The sequence below is a fragment of the Channa argus genome, chromosome 12, assembly GCF_033026475.1.
Source record: "Channa argus isolate prfri chromosome 12, Channa argus male v1.0, whole genome shotgun sequence".
Lineage (NCBI taxonomy): Eukaryota > Metazoa > Chordata > Actinopteri > Anabantiformes > Channidae > Channa > Channa argus.
The window spans coordinates 6,220,115-6,240,000 of record NC_090208.1 but is presented as its reverse complement, the minus strand read 5'-3'; the positions used below and the strand labels follow the sequence as shown (position 1 = coordinate 6,240,000).

General features: G+C 39.0%; 2 protein-coding genes and 1 long non-coding RNA gene across 4 annotated transcripts in view; 2 read left to right on the top strand and 1 right to left on the bottom strand.

The window, feature by feature from the left end:
- Nucleotides 1–13,426, top strand: part of LOC137137922 (Fc receptor-like B) — a 39,978-nt gene extending 26,552 nt beyond the window's left edge. The window contains exons 5-7 of the mRNA XM_067524752.1: nt 10,983–11,150; nt 11,239–11,319; nt 13,302–13,426. Coding sequence (XP_067380853.1) covers nt 10,983–11,150; nt 11,239–11,319; nt 13,302–13,378 — 326 coding nt within the window. The 3' untranslated portion in view covers nt 13,379–13,426. The remainder of the gene's footprint in view (nt 1–10,982; nt 11,151–11,238; nt 11,320–13,301) is intronic.
- The window catches only part of LOC137137944 (coxsackievirus and adenovirus receptor homolog), a 94,958-nt gene that overhangs the window by 2,906 nt on the left and 72,166 nt on the right, over nt 1–19,886 (bottom strand). The window contains exon 1 of one of the 2 annotated variants that reach the window (XM_067524795.1): nt 2,627–3,162. The exons of the other annotated variant lie outside the window; for it this stretch is intronic. Coding sequence (XP_067380896.1) covers nt 2,627–2,684 — 58 coding nt within the window. The 5' untranslated portion in view covers nt 2,685–3,162. Of the gene's footprint in view, nt 1–2,626; nt 3,163–19,886 lie in introns of those variants that run through there. 2 annotated transcript variants of the gene reach the window in all.
- Nucleotides 7,428–9,643, top strand: LOC137137954 (uncharacterized). Its single transcript, XR_010915871.1, has 3 exons — nt 7,428–7,510; nt 9,290–9,325; nt 9,510–9,643. It is a non-coding gene; the product is annotated as an uncharacterized lncRNA (long non-coding RNA).

Below are 19,886 nucleotides of genomic sequence, written 5' to 3'. Positions count from 1 at the left end.
GTCTGCAGTGAACAAGGCCGACTTCATTCCAGCTTTTGCTAAAGTCTTCGTTCTTACCTAACGGGACGAACCTTCAAGGTATCCTGGCGGGGGCATGTTTCTCACTCTCACAGCTCTCTACCGGTGTGCTGCAGGGTTCAGTTCTAGGTCCTCTTCTTTTTTCCGTCTATACTGCATCTCTGGGTTCCATCATTCACTCATATGGTCTTTCTTTCTTTCTTTCTTTCTCACTGCTAAGCTGATGACACGCAGCTCTTCCTGTCCTTTCCAACGGACGACTCCACTGTCTCATCACATTCTGCCTGTCTCTCAGACATCTCTGCCTGGATGAGAGAGCGACATCTTCAGCTCAACCTCTCCAAGACCGAAGTCCTTGTCTTCCCAGCCAGACCTTCGACGCAACACAACATCAGCATCAACATTAGAGTCGGCCAAAAATCTGGGGGTCATCATCGACGACCAACTGAGCTTTAAGGACCACATCTCCTCAGTCTCTAGGACGTGCAGATTTGCCCTCTACAGCATCAGGAAGATCAGACCCTACATCAACCAATATACAACCCAACTCATTGTACAGGCGCTGGTCACATCTCGTCTCGACTGCGGCAACACTTTGTTGATGGGGTCACCGGTATCCACAATCAAACCCCTGCAGATGATCCAAAACCTAGCAGCTCACCTCATTTTTAATCACCAAAAAAGGACCCATGTCACACCACTCTTCAGATCTCTACACTGGCTTCCTGTAGCTGCTCGCATCAGGTTCAAAGCTCTGTCTCTTGCTCACAGGGTGGTTAACTCAACAGCTCCCATTTACCTCAACTCACTCATTCAAGTCTACAATCCTTCCCGCCCGCTGCGGTCTGCCAACGAACGACGTCTGGTGGTCCCAGCACCGCACAGAAGACATCAATCAAAACCTTTCAGATAAAAGCGTCTGCTAAATGTAAATGTTTATATTAAATACATTGATTATATCAACTCATTTCTCTACACTATTACTAAATCCAACACATTTAGTTATTGATTTACTTTGTATTGGCTTGTAGTTTTTGAATAAATTTGACTAATTTAATAAACCTTTATCACTTTATCTACTCAATTATATTGTGTCACACTACAATTTTTAAAGCAAATAATGATCAAATTTTCACAATGTAAAAGAGACTGGATTGGCTAGTTCTTAAATTAATGTTAATGACATTACTTTAATATCAGAGCAGACTGACTGTCGATCGTTTTGGACCTATGCCTTTATGTCGAGTAACTGTATAAACTTATTGATGATCGTTCTTTCATAGTGGGTCTGTAATTTCCCCTGAAGACACCTGACAGCTGGCACCTTTCAGTTCAACAAATGAGACCTCAGAGAAGTGAGCATCTCTGTAAACCTGCTGAGCCCCTAATCCTCACTTGGTAAAGGGTAAATTAAAGGAGTATTTTGTAGACTTGGCTCTCTGAGGTGTGTTATTGTAGCAGTGGCTAATGTGTCCTTGAGCCTGTAGAAGCATAATTCAGTCATCACACCACACGATGACTATAATCATGCAAAGGTTAATTAAAAACCGCTGGACTGTGTGGGGTTGTCCCACTACTAGTTTTCTGAGGAACTATTAACAATTTTTTTTTTAGTTAACTAGAAACTAACCTTGGGATTTTTGGCTTAGTGCAAACAGGAAGACAGTTTACTGTTAACAAAGTAGTTTATCTTTCTTTTGCTACCACAGAACTGAGATCTGTACATCAGAAACATTATAATTCATTATCTGATAAATGTGTTGACTGTCGTGTGTTGGATCATCAGTCAGTGCAAGACAGTCTCTTATTTTTCAACCTCAACACTGGATTTACCAAGCTACTCATTTAGCTAATCATCATTTTTTGATGCTTGATTTATTCTCATAATGTGAATAACATCTTTAACCTGAAGATTCAAATTGCTGAACCTGATGTGACATCAGCTGATAACTTTATAGGATTTTAGTCGATGCCACCATTAAATGGTAAAACTGTTTGCTCATGTTTGTTCTCATTCACCCGTTCATAGACACAATTACATATTGATCATGGCCGTCACCATGAAAGGTTCTCACCTGACCCACAGGGAGCAACTGCCCAAAGACACTTCATCACATACTGTAGCTGGGACAGAAGTTGAACAACTGACCCCATGGTCCATGGATCACTGCCTTAACTGTTTAGAACCCAGTTTAGATGCCTCTTGCCTCTAATAAGCTCTCTTTGATTTGACCTGAGAATTTAATTTTAGCTGCTCCTGGTCCTCAAGGACCCCTGCTCAGGTTGTTTTCTAACTAATCCTGCGAATTACCTGGATTAGGTGTGTTCGCTCAATCAGAAGCTGGAAGATGCCCATCCGCTTTTTTCTTTCCTCAGTCCTCCCTCATCTCAGATGGCATCTTCCAGCTTCCCACTGACTGAACACACCTGATGTGCAGTGGGTAGCAGCAGGTTCTGCTGTCGACAGCAACAACAGTGAACGGAGTCAGTCGCGCATTAATGTGACTTTAAACACAGCTGCAAATACAAAAATGCCCCAGAAATTGACTAAACCCATTCACAACTCATCTGACGGAGAAGTAGAAACGCACACACACACGAATCTCACCTGGTAGAGAAGCTGAGGCGAGAGATATTCCAAGGAAAACCACCGTTAAATACTTCATTGTTGCCCGCGTTATCTAGCTGCTCGTAGCCGAATTGAATCTGCTTTAAACTGTACAAGTGAAAGTACTCACAGTATGACGTCACGGAAAGGGTGGTGGAGGGTTTTACAGGAACTATATCGCTATTTCTTCGTTGGTGTTACATTACTCATTTAATGCAAAGCAGTAAAATCAGCCGCTTACAAATGAGACAGACGCTGATGGTGCAGTGGGTTCGTTTGTTGACCGAAATTCATTTACTCGCGCTGACAGAATGGATCCGAATCTGGACGTTTCATTATTATTTCACGTTATCTTCAAGGTCCGATAGAATAACTTTATAGGTGACAGTCTGACACCAACAAAGGCCCAAAGACAAAACAGAAACGTGTCATTTAAGTACAAAGACCAGAAGGAATTGAGTCACTTCTCTTATCTTTCGTCCAACAACTCCTGTGCACGGTGCAAACTGCGTCCGTGTTGATTGTAAAGCATGTTTGTCTTCTCAGGTTCAACTGTGACGTCACTTCCAGATAATTGGTCACGTGCTTTTTATACGTTTAATACAAACTCAGGTACGTTCCTCCTCATCTCTACTCTATAAGAAACCTTAAACCACCAACACAAGCAGAGTCTTGTTTGTCTTCACTGGTCCTCTGAAAGGATTTGAGGACTGTTTGAATGTATTGACCTTTTAAAAATCTGTACCACAAAAGCACAAGTGAGAACACAGCTGACTGGGGATGTGGACCAAACACACAACTGTAATACAGTATTTGGATTTATAGGTCAAATCATTGTGTTTTCATGAAGAAAGCTGTAAGATTGGGTTGTTTTTGGTTAACGGTGATGTGGCTTGAAGGAGAGCACCTGAAATTAAGACATAAAAGAAAACAGAAAGTGTGAGCCCATCTACAGCCCATGACTCAGTTGATTGATTGTGATGGGAAATTAAATAAAGAAGCAGTTTGATGTTTTCTTAACCCTGGAGACTACAAAAAACAGAGAAGAGAATATTCAGTTTCACTCATGTTACAATCAGTCAAACTGCAACAAACATGAAACACTTCATTTTTTATGAATAATGTCACGAAATATCAGACTGAGAGCCACCGGACACTTTTACATTTATAACAAATTTTACATTTTCTCAATAACAAGATACAATAGCATTGGTTGGGTTTTATGCACATGTGCCAAATCGACATGCAGAAAAAATGATCCTAAATTTACTGTATTCCCCAACACATGGACAATATCTAAATAAATATCTAAAGATATAAGGTTATTTTACATGTATCACCATTTTTCCCACACAAATGTCTGGTCTTTCCACACCAAAAAAGAAAGCACAATGCAATTGGTGAACTTCTTCTTCTTCTTCTTCTTCTTTCTTGGTTTTGATTAGCAGTTGACAACAAGTGCAATAGCAGCAGTATCACATCCTATAGTGTGAGGAGAATCTCCCTCTTGTTTCAATTCTCCACTGCATTGATCATTTTTGTTTCTAAATGAGATATGTTGCATCTGTCTGTGTTCCCTGCTTTGCCATGTCCTTTACCTTATTCCCCCTGTGCTGTTATCCACATAAACGGAACTGACTCCCTTGGATGAATAATGCTCGAGTGCACCTGCAATACTTCAAACTGAACACCATGGCATCTAGAATTAAGGGCTGACAGACTATTGAATATTAGTTTCTGTTCCAGACAACATAGTGCCAAAAGTACTGCAACTCTTTCCACTGTATACACACCTAGGTGCTCACAACTACTGTCCTATCTGTTCTTACATGAGCTGCCCCTGTTGTACAAAGTAGAACATTTACTAATATTTCTTGCCAGGTTGCTCAATGGGTAGAACAGCAGGCTGGGTTGCAGAAGTCTGCAGGATCAAAACCCAGCCCACCCACCACATGTGTCCCTGAGCAAGACACTCTTTGCTAGCTCCCCCATATAACTGAATGAGCTTTTAGAAAATCCTGTTTGCTGCTGCCATCTACAGATTACACCGATTACACCTTTCTTCTGTATGTGCTGCTGCATTTCTCCAATGAATGAATCAGTATGTGCTGCTGAGGAGGAAACGCTTTGCTGACATCTGCTGTTAAAGGTGAGAGGAAACATCTTCTGTGTTGAGCTTTGACTTCAGTAAATCTTAAAGATCTGTAAGTGAGTCTATATTTACGAAGTGGAGTGTGATTATGCATGCAGTCCTGTCACAATGGGAATCTATGCATCACTCTGAGTTAAATCTCCATTACTACAATGAACCATAATGACTTTTGTAGTGCTGTTCCTTCAAACCTTCACCACTGAAGGTCACTGTTGTTGGACTGACCTGCAGTGAAACCATAAATCAAAAGCAATTTTAAAAGTAGTGATATTTTTCCAGCATTTGAAGTGAGACATTGCTGAAGACTGGACAGTAGGAAGGCGAGAAGAGAGCGAACAAGGAGAAATAGAGAAGGAAAAAACACACAGAAATTAAGAAATGAGAGAAGAGAAGAAGAAACAAGCATGAAATAGAATCATACAGAGGGAGAGAAGGAGGAAGTGACAAAGCAACACATGGACACAGAGTCATGTTCTTTTGTATTTTGACATAAAATGTGATTTTTGCACAGAATTAATCATAATCGTTGCCACACCCCAGACAGCACTACATCATGAAATACTTTTTCAAATGAAATGTGCATTGATTTTAATGGATTTTCTGTGAAAGATCGTCAGAGCTGTCCTACACTTGTGGCTGATGATCGTGTCGATTCATCTATGACGTTGTAAAAGTGGTTTGATGAATATTAGAAGTGTGATTCTGTGTTGTAACAATGGATAACAGGTAGGCAGACAATCTGAATAATTGTAACCATTACATTTATTCACCATACTGAAACAAATCGTTTCATTAATGCATAAATAAAATGTAAAAAATGCTTTAAATCATTTTTAAACATGAATAAGAATTAGTAGCACTTTCTGATAAAGCACAATTCGAAAGATGTAATGTTTTATGTAATTATAATCATTTACAAATGATTATAAACCATCTTCCTGTTTGCAAGTGTCCTGTTCTGGTTCATCACACTGTGGAAAATCCCCCTCCTTCACACTTCACACTGCAGCATCTGTTGACATCTGGTGGTTAACATGAAAACTGACAAGAGTGGAAAGCTAGACTTCACTTCCCCAAAGCTGCTGTGGGTGCATCACCATTAAGGTGGTCATTCCACAGTGGTTAGAGCACATCTGCAGCCGTGAAGATGCTTTATCGTTTATCTATTGGATAAATCCTGTTACACAAAACCCTTGGAGTAACTTAAAGGACGCCTTCGCTGATTTTGAACCTGCTTCTTTTGGTTCTAGTTGGTTTGGGTAGTACATGCACATAAATGCCAATAAACTTCCCACTGACTTCCCTTTAATAAAATATCTTTCTACTTGTAGCTGAAAAATGCCTCCAGATGACATCACTTGGAGGAACCTTTAGTTCAGATTATGTTATCTTCTTGTCTTCATAGTCAACCTGCTTTTCCAGAGCTCCCCTAGATGACATAATCAAATAATGAGTTTTTTTGCTCGAATTGGAGAAATATTTTAATATAGGAAACTCAGCGTGAAGTTTAAAAGCATTAATGTACATTTACACACTAAACTAAAATCACAGAAAGCTATTTGAAAACTGGTGAAGTTGCCCTTTGAGTGCCTCACTTCAAAATAGTTTTGATGTATTTCTTTAGTATTTCTGTTAACGTCATATTTTTACTTGATTACATTTATTGATATTTACGGCTACTTCTGAGATTCAGACTAAAATACACTACCTGTCATTCTGCAGCAGTAATTTCTCAACTGGCAAGAGTTTACTCATGATAAAATCTAGGTTAAGAATCTTCAAACAGACTCAGGAAACAGCGAGACCACAAACTGCAAAAACAACGAATAATATAGAATTAAAGATTTACATTATTAAAATGTAAGACTGGTTCAAGGTTAAAAATATCCCATGTTTAACAAAGTCTACCACATAATTTCCACTTAGCTGCTGGGTATTGTTTCCAGCAGCCTTTCTTTGTAAACACTTTGACTTGCGACTCTAATCGTCAAGCACCGAAACCAACTCTGAATTGTGATGATGCTGATTGTTCCTCTTCAGAAAGGAGAGAGTTAGTCGGGGATTTCTCTTCACTGAATCCTCTCAGCCTGTAAACCTGGTTTCATTTTCGAGTGAGATCAAAGCTACTTACACAATACTAACTTAGAGTTAATCGGACTATGTTTCAGTGAACTGCTGAAAATTACTTTTAGTTTTCGTCCTCGGCAACATAAAAAGCTAGTGATGATGCAGCTGCAGCTGATTTTCAAACTGAACAGTGCAGCTTCAATTAATGCCAAGTCATTAATTCATGTTTGGTCAAAAATAAACTACTGTACAACACTGATTTGACTTTTGAGTTCATTTGAAGTCATAACCATCAGCATCAATGTCTTCACTGCCTTTAGAGACAAATTGTGTTTGTCCACCTGACATTTAAATAATATAAAATGTCTTAACTTCAGGATTTGTGAAGCCCCCTTTTTCCTGGGGGCCTAGTTTTCTTTTTGCACCACTGTTCCCTCAAATGTGACGTCTCTGCTTATTTCCATCTTTCTCATCTGTGTTTGTTTATTTTCTGGTTAAAATGAACCCACCACTCTTTCATCTCTCACCTGTTAACTGTCAAAGGAAACCACATGAATATCACATAACAAGGAAACAGGGGGGAGGAGGGGTCTGAGAAAGTTACAGCTCAGTCATCATTACAGCATAAGAAACAATGGGGCCAACATCTCTTCACTGGCTGCTCTGTAAGTAGAATATGCTTAATAATTATTATATTTGTAGCATGTGTGTTCTGTGATGGTTGTTTATTTTACAATCACTGGTCTAAAAAAAGACTTAAGGTAGAACAAACATATACAAGAGCTTAATGGACACAGTGTTCAATTGTTAGACAATTCATCAGATTATCCCATGTGGTCTTGAAACGTTACACCACGTGTAATTAATATGTTTACATCTGTTTTATTACTTTACTGTGACTCACTGTATCAATACCCAGTGGTGGAAGAAATACTATATAAAAAGATCATCAACACACATTAGAAATACTCTAGTATTTGTCTTTTATTTAAAGGACAAAACTATTATTAGTAAAACTTGCTTAAAGAGGCCATTTTGTCCTTTTTCGTATTTGCGTTTTGAATCTAGTGATGATGGGTCTCCATGTGTCCAAAAGCTTCCCAGCAGCTCCCTGAGACTTTGTTTGGACCTCCAACCTTGATGCTCATATAGCTAGTTTGTCCGTACCCGCTCTTACAACCCACTGGAGCCTTTGTTTGAAGTAATGTCGCCACATAGGAAGGCAAGCGTCTGTTGAAATTTTACCAAAATGGTGGATTCTGTGGCTTAAACAGTGCTATATAGTTTCACTGTTTTCTCCGCAAAACAGTCAAAGACATGGATTAAACCTATGCAAACAGCAAACAGTCCTATGATCGTCATCAGTTCATAAACAGACCTCTGCCCAGTCTTTCATAAGCCGAGTAAACTTCGTGTGAGTGGGGCCTTAGACGGAAGAGACTGATGATGAGGTACTGGTACAGGTACAATAAGGCCCAGTTTAAGAAATTTGACTTGTTAACTGTTCAAATGAATTTCAGTAGAGTCTCAGAATAAAAATATGAACTTAAAACTATGCACAATATGGCCCGTTTGAATTGAAGTATCGAAAGTGAACAGAGCTGACTAACTTATACGGTGACATACAACTTGTTTATTTCAAAGGGCTCAATGTCAGCTGGCATTGGATCTACTGTAGCTCTGCTGTGTTCCTTAACAGGATAAGTAGTAGATATTGTAGATAATGGATGGATGGATAGATTATAATTAGAATAAAATAATATACAGAAAAATACTCAAGTATCTAAAAATGATACTTATGTACAGTACCTGTGTAAATGCACTTGCACTTGAGTTTTTATTGTTTTTGTGCTACTTCACATGACCAATGTGCTCAGTAAGTTAACCTCCTCAGCAGTTGTTGTCATGAGCAGTTGACTTATCAGAAAGTTAACCGAAACTCCACTGCCCCCAGTTGTCACTTGCTGATGGGCCTCATTCGATACGCTTTACCAGGGGAAGTAGCACATTAACCAAAACAAGTCAGACCTCAGCTGAATTTCTGTAAATGCACCAACATGCAGTCACACTTCTGCTGAACTCAGCAGAAGTGTGTCAGAATCACACCTTTGGTGGAATTACCATTGTTTGAAAATAACTGGCATTTTATGTATATGGAATGGTCATTTTATATCTGAATCGATGATGAAAACTATAAAAAAAACTGGTACCCGACTTCCTCAAATGTGCAGGTCTGCAGGAACGACGCTGAATTTGAAATCAAAACAATGTATATTCTAACTTAACTACGGGTTCAATGTTTAGTGGCTGCAAACACAACCACTTTTAAATTTAGAAGATGTTAAGTCTTTTTGTAACACTATATCACACTGTTGTGCAGGAGTTTTTTTTTCTTTTGTTTTTACATTAAAAGTTAAACTGATCAAAGTCTCATTTATCTTCAGTGCTGAGCTCACTTCTCTGCTGCAGAACAAACCAAGGTCAGTAAATGTCTATTGTAACATGACATAACTGTTAGGACAAAACTATTAAACCCTGGATCAAGTTTTTATAATTATGATTTTTAAGATATTTAGGAACAAGTCTACAAACTTTTCAGATTTGTTTAGGATTCTGGAGCACATTCAACAATTTTTTCTGAAAATGTAAAACAATTGTCAACAGTTCATCTCGCCGTGAATCCAAGCAGATCTCAGTTCTTTATAAGAGAATCTGTCTCTCTGAGCTGTGAGGACAGCTCTGCTGGATGGACAATCAGGAGGAACACAACTAAATATACCAGAGCTGAATGTGGAGCTCCCAAGACAAATGCGATTAGCAATTCTTCCTGTAACATGACCAATATTGTCCCACTGGACAGTGGAGTTTACTGGTGTGAGTCGAGAGAGGGATCAACCAGTAACAGCATCACCGTCAATGTCACTGGTAAGATCAGACTGTGGAGTTAGTGTTGATGAAGCTGTGTGGAAATGGATGAAATGCTGTAGTTTGTCTCTGTGTTGAGGTGGAGCAGTGATCCTGCAGAGTCCTGTCCTCCCTGTGATGGAGGGACATAATGTCAGTATTCAGTGTAAGGCAGAGAACTCCTTCAACCTTCCAGCTGATTTCTATAAAGATGGCTCCCTCATCAGGACTGAGCCTACAGGTCACATGACCATCCACCATGTTACCAAGTCTGATGAAGGCCTGTACAAGTGTAACATCAGCAGTCATGGAGAGTCTCCACCCAGCTGGATCTACATCACAGGTAAGGAATTCATCTAATGTTGTTGTAGAGAAGATTTACAAATTATACTGCATTCAATATTTGGAATGAACTTTGGGCAAGGAACAAAGACTGCCTGCATCACCTACCTCCAGAAGACCTTTTACTGTACATAAAAGTGAGGTTGACTATGTTGAAAGCCTGCAGCACTGGTGCACAGGGTTGTTTGCCTGTTGAGCACCTGAGTCTGTGAAGGAGTTGGTCAGACTCTATAGCTAAAAGGCACTAAAGGCGAATGAGATTTTTCCTGATATACAACCAGAATGTGAAAGTTTGCGGCTGTTATACAAAATTTAAAGCAGTGTTTGATGGTGTAGAAAAGTTTTGGGGATATTTATTTCCACAGTGCCACAGGCAAAGATCAAATTTAAACATGAAATGCAGAATCTGTGATCTAACTCTTTACTTATGCAATGGTCCTGAAGGATTGTGGGTTTATCAGTCAAATCTACAGGTGCTTTGTAGAGTAGGAGAAAGCATAAGTGTATTTTGTGGAAAGTATTGTGTGAATATCAAGGTGACAATGTCCTCATAGCATTTAGCCCTTGTTTACACAGTCTTTCTGGGTTTAATGTCTTGTTCTTTGCAGACGATGTGGTTCTGTTCATCGGTAAAGATTCTACAGCTTGTACTAAACTGTTTTTGAAGCATAGAGTGGAATGTCTGGGATAAGATTCTCAAAGTGGTTTGGTGTTTTAAAGTAAAATTGACAAATTGAGTTAGAGCTGAGATGTGTGGAGAAGTATTGCATTCAACAGAAAAACGGAAGACCTTATCTTGGAATTATGAGTTCTGTATATCACATTTTAAGGATAATTTTTAGATTTTTATTTTATTCAGTGTTTTCAATTCTTATTTGTGCTTGTCTTCAGGGAACCCCCCCACCACTACCAGCACAAGTCATCCTCCATCAACCTCTACTTCTATTTCCACTCCTCCGTCCTTTCCTCCACCCTCTGTGCTGTGGTCTGTTCCATCTGTTGGTGGTCTGGTTCTGCTGGTTCTACTGGTGAGATATTGTGCACAGAGGAAGTTTAAAGGTTAGATAAAGATTCCTGGATTTTGAACTTAACTCCAACATTTGATGATATAATCATTAAATGTCATCAAATCATCTTTGTTTTGCAGACAGCAGTTTCTCTCTAACAGGGAAGCGTTCAGAGGAGGTTCATTATGAAGAAATCATCATCATACCATACTCGAAAAAAGGTAAAATGGATCAATCTTTTATTATACTGTAAATCTCACTCCAGCTGTGTCTGAATGATGGACAAAAACTTCACAGCCTCAGTTAATTCGAGATAAATTTGGACGATAAACAAATAAAGTTGCACGTTCTTTACTGGAAAATTTGGCCTTTAAATGAAAGTGCTACAACGTCTTTGTTTCATACAGCCACCTTGTGAGAACTTTTGTGGTGCTTTATTTTACTGATCTGTGATTGGGTTTTATGGATTTGATAATAACTTTAATCATATTTCATATTTAGTTTTAATTAATCAATGAAAATACAAACACATTGTATGTGACGGTCACAAGTTTTGTGGTCTGATGGTCCAACTGTCAGGATGTCATCATTAGACATGTCTAAAGTAGTGATGGGGGATACCAGTGATTTCAGATTCGATCCGATACCAAATGATACCTTGGCTAGTATCACGATATCGATCCGATCCGATATCATCTGATCACGATGAAACACAATCACGTGAGCCCTTACAGGGAATAATTAAAAACATTAAAACGACAGCAAAATCATTGTTCAACCTATTGGCATTTTTAAAATTAATACGTTCTGACTTATCTCCATGACAACAGCATTTCTTTATCAGGTGAACAGTTTATGTCACTTAATATCCTTGACTCGCCCTTATCTACATGTATGTCTTATATACCCATCTGTATTTCCTTCCCTTTGTTTAAAACCAATTATGGATTAGACACACTTTGCCTATTTCTACAATTCTCTTGAAACAGAATGTTCGTAGCGAAATAGTCCGTGAATAAAAATGATACATTTTGGTCCGAAATGCTGCCTGTGTTTGGAGGCGGAGCCGCCAGCCGGCCGAGCACGTGTCAAAGAAGTTTAGTTGAAGAGGGTGGATCATGGGGCGGATCGGGCGGAAGGAAAAGTAGTTCCTATGCGGTGCATCACAAATAATATACAAACGAGCAGAAAACATTCGGATATGACTGCAGAGAAAATGTGAATACATAAACAGAAAATATCGATATTTTAACTAGAGAATCGATATTTAAAAATTGGCCGTCAAAATCGAAATATCGATTTTTTGGTATCGATCCGCCCATCACTAGGGTTAGAGTCTAAAGCTCCAGTAAAATAAAGTCGCATGTGCTTAAACCACACTTGTTAAGGTGTAGTTGGGTAATGTTAGAGAATGATGAGTAGAAAAAAAAAACAATGTCATCTGTATGTAGTACTTATAAAATGCAAAAAAACCTCATCCACCCTCATCTACTGCCTGTGGTGTGGCCACAATAACATCACACCATTTCCTTCGCCTGTTCCGCAGACAAAAGTCACAACGCCCACAGTTGATAGTGGTTTCTCCCACGTTACCCTAACTATAAGTTGGGGGAGTTTTCCGGGCAACACATTTCTCTGACTCCTCCATAAATGAGTTTTATTTTGAAAGCCACATCTACAGGGTTTTCAGTCATCCCAGTTTTTATTCCAAATTTGTTCACTCGTACTTATTGCATTTCTCATCTGTGCTGACTTTACTTTTGGAGGCTGTACACAAAGCAGCTTTGACTCAAATGACATCTGTGAATTCTGTCTCCTTGGTTTAATTATGTTAAGGTTAAAATGAATCTGGTTTGACACCAGAAATTCTAGTTTTCTATTTGATGCCACTATAACAATTTTAATAGATTTGCACTTCAATATGGTGCAGTTTCCTATTGCAGATCATTAGTGATGTGTGAAGTGTGAAGTGTGAACTCCACAGAATTTGCAGTGTCGTAATTCAGTTTCCTGTTAAAGATAATGCTCACTGATCTTTATTGTTCACAGCAGAGGTGTTAAAAAACCCTGACATATTTCTGTCAAAAGACCTTATTTATAACCTAAGGTTTAAATCTGCTGGCAGTTATCTTGTGTGTATCAGCAGAGTAATAGTGTGTGGTCATTTGGATTCCAGTGTTTGATTCTTGTGTTTGTTGTTCAGAGGTTCCACCACAACCGGAGGTTGTCTATTCTTCACTGATGATAAGCTGCAAACCTTCACCCCTGTCCTCCTATTGACATCCGGCATGACCAGTTCAGCATGTCCTGTCTTGTGTTTCATTTCCTCTGTGAAAAAGTTTATATTATGTAAAAAGCATGTAATATTATTGACAATAAATTATTTAAATTAAAACAGTCTGTTATTGATTATTTTTTCATTTTGACTGCAACATAAATCAAGGTTCAGACTTTGCTCTCCTGTCTAAATAGCATCCCTTGGAAATAGACATTTATATTATTACACATAATAATACATAGAAAGTAATATGCACAAAATATTTTTTTAAAATAAAACTATTAATACACTGTATATGCTGCAGTTTAGTGTGGTGAACAGTCCTAAAAGTCAGAGATATGTTACTGCATTGTCCATTGAAATGACTTAGTGCATGCTGTATACTGTTTGTACTCGTGCATATGTAGAAACAGTGGCTGTCTGTTCCAGTTATTGTAGTTACGTTGTGATGAAATCCTGAAAGTCTGTCTCATGACGAGGCTGAGAGTCATAGTACGGTCTCATGGCTGTTGGCAGAAAGGACTTCAAAGGACTGTTCTTTGTCACAGCTGATTCGAAGAAGCCTCTTGCTGAAGCTGGTCTGGCAGCTTTCCTAATCAGGCTTAGTTCATTAGTGTCCCTGGCTTGATTTATCAGCTGCTGCCACCGCAGATGGCAGATAGATCAGGTGATTGATACCACACCAGTCCACAAAGCTGTCCACTATGCCTCTGTGACATTATTTATTTTTGCTTGGTATAAACCTGGTGGTGTGCGATACTGCAAGATTTTGTATCGCGCCTATGAAAAGTAATTCCTGGGCCCGCTTTGCAGCTGATACCAATAGATACTTTGATAATCATCAGATTGCTAAATCTGAAGGAATTTTCATAACGTTTTTTTTGTAATTTTTCCTGTGTATAATTACTTAAAACCCATGAGAGAATTAGGTTATTTAAATAATGAACCAGAGTTGCCCCAGTTAGCTGTTCCCCGGCAGTTCCCGAGCAGCCGGGATCATGTTCCTAGAAGCACAGGCCGAGGTGGGGGAGTAGCAGCAATGTTCCACTCTAGCTCACCAATAAACCTTCGACCTAAATATAGTTAGAACTCATTTGAGAGCCTTACTCTTAGCTTTTCACACCTGTTATGCCCCTGGTCTAGAGGAACCTGGCATAACACGATGTGCTTCCCCACTCTTCCCTTCCCAAGCAAAAACCAGCAATACCAAGTGTTGCAAAGACCAAATAATAGCCATTTATTAAACTCAGAGGTAAGCAGTGCCCAAAGCAAACAAAAAGCTCTAACAAAAACCCTGCTTTACCCAACCAACACAAACAAATGAATAAATAAAAGACAGGTTGTTTAACCTAACTTAAAAAAATGAGTAAAATAAAAAGGCCCCTCAATATTTGCAGTGATTTATATACAAGCTTATTTACATACTAATCAGATTTCACTAGATGCAAACAAATCATCTTCAGAATGCTGGGTTGGTTGGGAGGGGCAGATGTGGAGCGAGAGAGAGAGAGAGACAGAAAGCTGATATCATCAGGAGTGTATAAAGTTTGTTGTACCATGTTGTCCAATCAGGATGCTGCAATTAATTCAATCAGCCAATCCATGGACAGCACCTGTGGCCCATCCCTCAAACACACAATAAGGAGGACAGAGAGACAACAAAACAATTCCCAAACAATAATAATACAAATAATGACCCAGGTCATAACACACCCAAACTGGAAAACTCAAAAAACACTATTATTTGTTATCCTGTATCGTCCTCCAGTCCCTCATTCAGAGTTTTTGATTGAATTTTCAGATTTTCTATCTGATTTAGTGCTTAGTACAGATAAAGTTATTATAGTGGGTGACTTTAACATTCATGTAGATGCTGACAGTAACTGTGTTTAATTCATTATTATATTCAATTGGTTTTTCTCTAAATAAATAAACCCACTCACTGTTTTAGTCACACGTTATACCTTGTCCTTACATACGGCATTGAAACTGATAATTTAACAGTATTTCCTCATCATTTTCTTCTGTCTAATTACATGTGAATTTACAATAATGGATAATAATACAGCAGTTAGAAATAAATTCCACTACAGCAGGTGCTCAAGTGAAAATGCTGTGAACAATTTAAAGGAAATGATTCCTCCGTCATGTGGTTCACCATGTTTCTTTACTCCTGCACAAGTTGAATATCTTGATAATTCTGCAGCCTCACTACGTATAATACCTGATAGTGTTGACCCTCTGAAAAAGAAGGCAGAAAAGGAGAAGAGGTGATCTCCATGGTGTAGTTCTAAAGCTCTGAATGGTCAAGCTCCATCATATAAAGAAGATCTCATAGAACCATATCATCCCAGTAGACCACTTTGTTCACAGAATGCAGGCCTACTTGTGGTTCCCAGAATTTCCAAAGGTAGAATGGGAGGTAGAGCCTTTAGTTATCAAGCTCCTCTCCTGTGGAACCAGCTCCCAGTTCAGATTCAGGAAGCAGACACCCTCTCTACTTTTAAGTCTAGGCTTAAAACCTTCCTCTTTGATAAAGCTTATAGTTAGTTATAGTTATGCTGCTATAGGCTTAGAATGCTGGGGGACCCACCCCCGATGCACTGAGCTCCTTTCCTCCTCTTGTTCCTCTCTCACCAGGAAATCCTATTTAGATCAGAAAGGACCTGATCAACATAGCAGCCATAAAAAAAACACATACAAAATACATAAAACAGAATGACAGCCATTCAAGCACAGTGACCCCCCAAAAATATTAAAATCTATGATACATTCGTATCGAGTATTAATTTTAAGAGTTTTTTAAGATTATTGTAGCTCAGTTGGTAGAGGCAGTCGTTCACAGACCACAGGGTGTGGTTCGATCCCTGGTCCCGGCTATATGTCGAACTAGGCATAACTATAACTAAGTATAAGCTTTATCAAAGAGGAAGGTTTTGAGCCGAGACTTAAAAGTAGAGAGGGTGTCTGCTTCCTGAATCTGAACTGGGAGCAGGTTCCACAGGAGAGGAGCTTGATACCTAAAGGCTCAGCCTCCCATTCTACCTTTGGAAATTCTGGGAACCACAAGTAGGGCTGCATCATGAGTGGTTTACTGGAATCATATGGTTCTATGAGATCTTCTTTATATGATGGAGCCTGACCATTCAGAGATAAAACTATACAATGGAGATCACCTCTTCTCCTTTTCTGCCTTCTTTTTCAGAGGGTCAACACTATTGAGAATCATACGTAGTGAGGCTGCAGAATTATCAAGATAATCAACTTGTCTAAGCTGTGACTAAAACAGTGAGTGGGTTTATTTATTTATTTTTTTGAGAAAAACCAATTGAAACTAATAATGAATTAAATGCAGTGTTGCAAGACACTGAACCCCCAACAGGCCCTTCCCCTCCCCAGCTGTGCAGTGCCGGTCCAACCCTGGTAGAAATTGGGGAAGGGTTGCCTCAGGAAGGGCACTCGGTGTAAAAAACTGTGCCAAATCAACATAGGGACAATGATGGACAATGGTGAGTGAGATTTTGCATTGGAAATAAAACATAAAGAGCCACGATACACAGAATCAAGGCTCCTTAAAGCAGAGGAGGCTGCATGCATCTACATCACCATAATCAATCAGACAGAAAAGTGGTTTCCACAGGCTTCTTTGCAGAGATTCAAATGAAACACGATTTCTAAAATAAAATTAAAAAAAATGGAGTTTATTAACCAAGTTAGATATGTCTATTAAATGAAATCTTTTCATCAATCCATATTCCAAATTACAGTACTTGTAGGAACACACCCTTTCAATCAATGTAACATCAGATGTAAAAAATACTAGATTATCAAAATTTTGCAAGGAAGCTTTTGATAAAACCATAAACTTTGTTTTCTGGGCAATTTTAAAATCATCAAATCTCTTTGTCATGACAGAAATGCAGACTTAATTTTTTTTCAACAGCCTGTGCTATAAAGGGATACGTTTTAAGGCTGGACCTGAAAAAACGCCAGACACTGGTGCTCAGTTTCAGAAGCTTAATTTAAAGAGAAGATAGTTGGGCAGCTGTAGCTCAGTTGGTAAAGGCAGTTGTCCACGGACCCCTAAAAGGCCCTTCCCATCCCCAGCTGTGCAGTGCCGGTCCAAGCCCGATAGAAACTGGGCGTAAAAGAAAAATGTGCCAAATCAACCTGCAGACAACGAGCCGCTGTGGAGATCCCTGAACTCACGGATAAACTGAAAGGACACCAAAAAAAGAAAAGCAAAAAAAAAAAAAAAAAAAATGCAAAGTGAAGATAGTTAGCAAAAGCAGGATAGAGATGTAGTAGGCTCTTCGCCTCACCAGATGGCGCTGTATTCTAGTCTCTGAGGGAGAATAAAGAGGAGCAGAGTCTGCAGGTGAGGCAGGTGGTTATGGGAGAGAGTGGAGGACGGTCTTGGCAAGTGGATAAGATATAGTGGTGAAGAAGCAGTGGTCTGATTCAGAAACAGGCCTGGTAGTGAGAGTGTGGGTCACAGCAATGATGATTATCCAATTGCTGACGTGAAAAAAAAAAAAAGCTCCAAAATGCCCATAGTGACAAAGTAGTAGCAAAACTACAACATACATAAAGATACGAGTATTTGAACTGTGGGCTCCCATATGTGATAATCCTTCAGTGATTTATAAGTTGGTTCGTTACTAGAGCAGCACTTGAATAATGCAACAATTAAATACATGAGTATATGGTGAATGCTCGTCTGAACTGTGCAAGGCTTTGTTTAAACCTGTGATTGGCGTGATCGAATATTTACATAGCGTAGTTAAACATCATGCTTAAAACCTAATGCTAACAATTTTGGTAACAATTTACCTCACTTGGAAAACTGTCATTTGTGAGCTACTCTGCACTTTTTGTATCAACATAGCACCTGCCTGCATAGTGACAAATGGATATTTAATTTTTTTTTACAATAAACCTTTAACTGCCACTTTTGTTACCACCACTGTGTGATGCAGTAATAAACCCTGGGCACACTAATGAACTGGACACCTACACTGCCTTTTAAAGCCTATTAGTGCGGTGACATTTTTAAAAATCTGTCTCAGCTCTAATGGCTGAGCGGGTTGTGGGAGCCAATACTGGTTCACATAAATTGTTTTAAAGAGACATCTCACAGTGGAAGTAATCAGTCGTAGTTCGAGTCAATTTTCAATTCACTTAAAATTTCACTACAGTTTTATTCACTACAATTTTATTTGTAGTATCAGTGACTCTGCCTGTGAAACACAGCACAGTACAGAACAAACTGCGTGTTTCTGTGATGTGCTTCATGTGCCACAATCAGGACTGAGACAAACTACTGATGTAATGATGATGGAAGGACATGTAAGACCATGTCAGACCCTATAGCAAAGTAACCACAAGGTCTGAATAATTCACCAGCAAACCCTCAAAGTAAAGCCGTCAGTGGAAACACACATATTTTATCGTTAGCTGAACTTTAATGGGGGAAACATCAACTACACACATTTTCCCATTCTGCACATATTTGCGCTTTCATATTCTTATTTGGAAATGAGACTTTAATATAGTTCAACTGCATCCTGAACTTAATGTTGTTGAACTCTGATTAGTACAAGTTGTTGTATAGTTGCAAACACTTCCCTCCTTGAAGATGATAACAATAAACATGGAGGAAGGCAGATTATGTTGAAAATTGAAACCTGTAATTTAGATGTGGCCCCTGGTTCAGCAGATTTAAGCCTCTGAACAGCAATTGATCAGTGATTTGTGATATCACCTAAAGTCCTGATGCTATTTCTTGTTCTTTTACTGATACACATGACTCCTATCATTGAAGCGTCAGTTCTCTTGCCTTTCAGTATCAGTTAAAGCTCCCTTTTCTCAGTTTTCATGTGCAGATCGAGTGATACTCTCTTCTCGTTTCCACAAAGCTTTTCAATCCAGCTCTTTGTTACTTTCTCTTATAGAAAATGTCATGGATCCTGCAGCTCGTGTGCATGTTGGCACAGTGATATTTTTTTTATTATTATAACCCTCAGAAGCAGCACACAGTAGTTGCATTTAATGAGTGCTTTCATTTTTCAAGCCTGTGTAACTACATGTCTGTCATTGCTTCTCTTTAAAGTGGCTCTGGCACATTAAACCTAATTATAAACAGCTGTGGCTAATGAGAGGTCTGCTTCCAGTGATGAGAAACAGCCTACTCTTCTGGATCCAGTCTTGTACTAAAATGACCTACAGACATTTATTCTATCCACGTCTCATTTTCAATTTCGGCCCGATCACCACAGTTTAAGGATTACAAATTAAAGGCTTGCTGACCGCCCACCACAGTGGTAACATGATTAAATAAGGTCAGACGTGACAAACCTTTAACCTTTTTTATTTCTAAACACCCTATAAACATACTCGGGTAGAAGATGGAAGGCAGTACGTTTACCTGCTGTGACTTTAAAATGTCATTTTGTTTATTTATCACTTTTGTTTTGGAGCCGTGATGTGCAGGATGGAAGAAAACAGGAA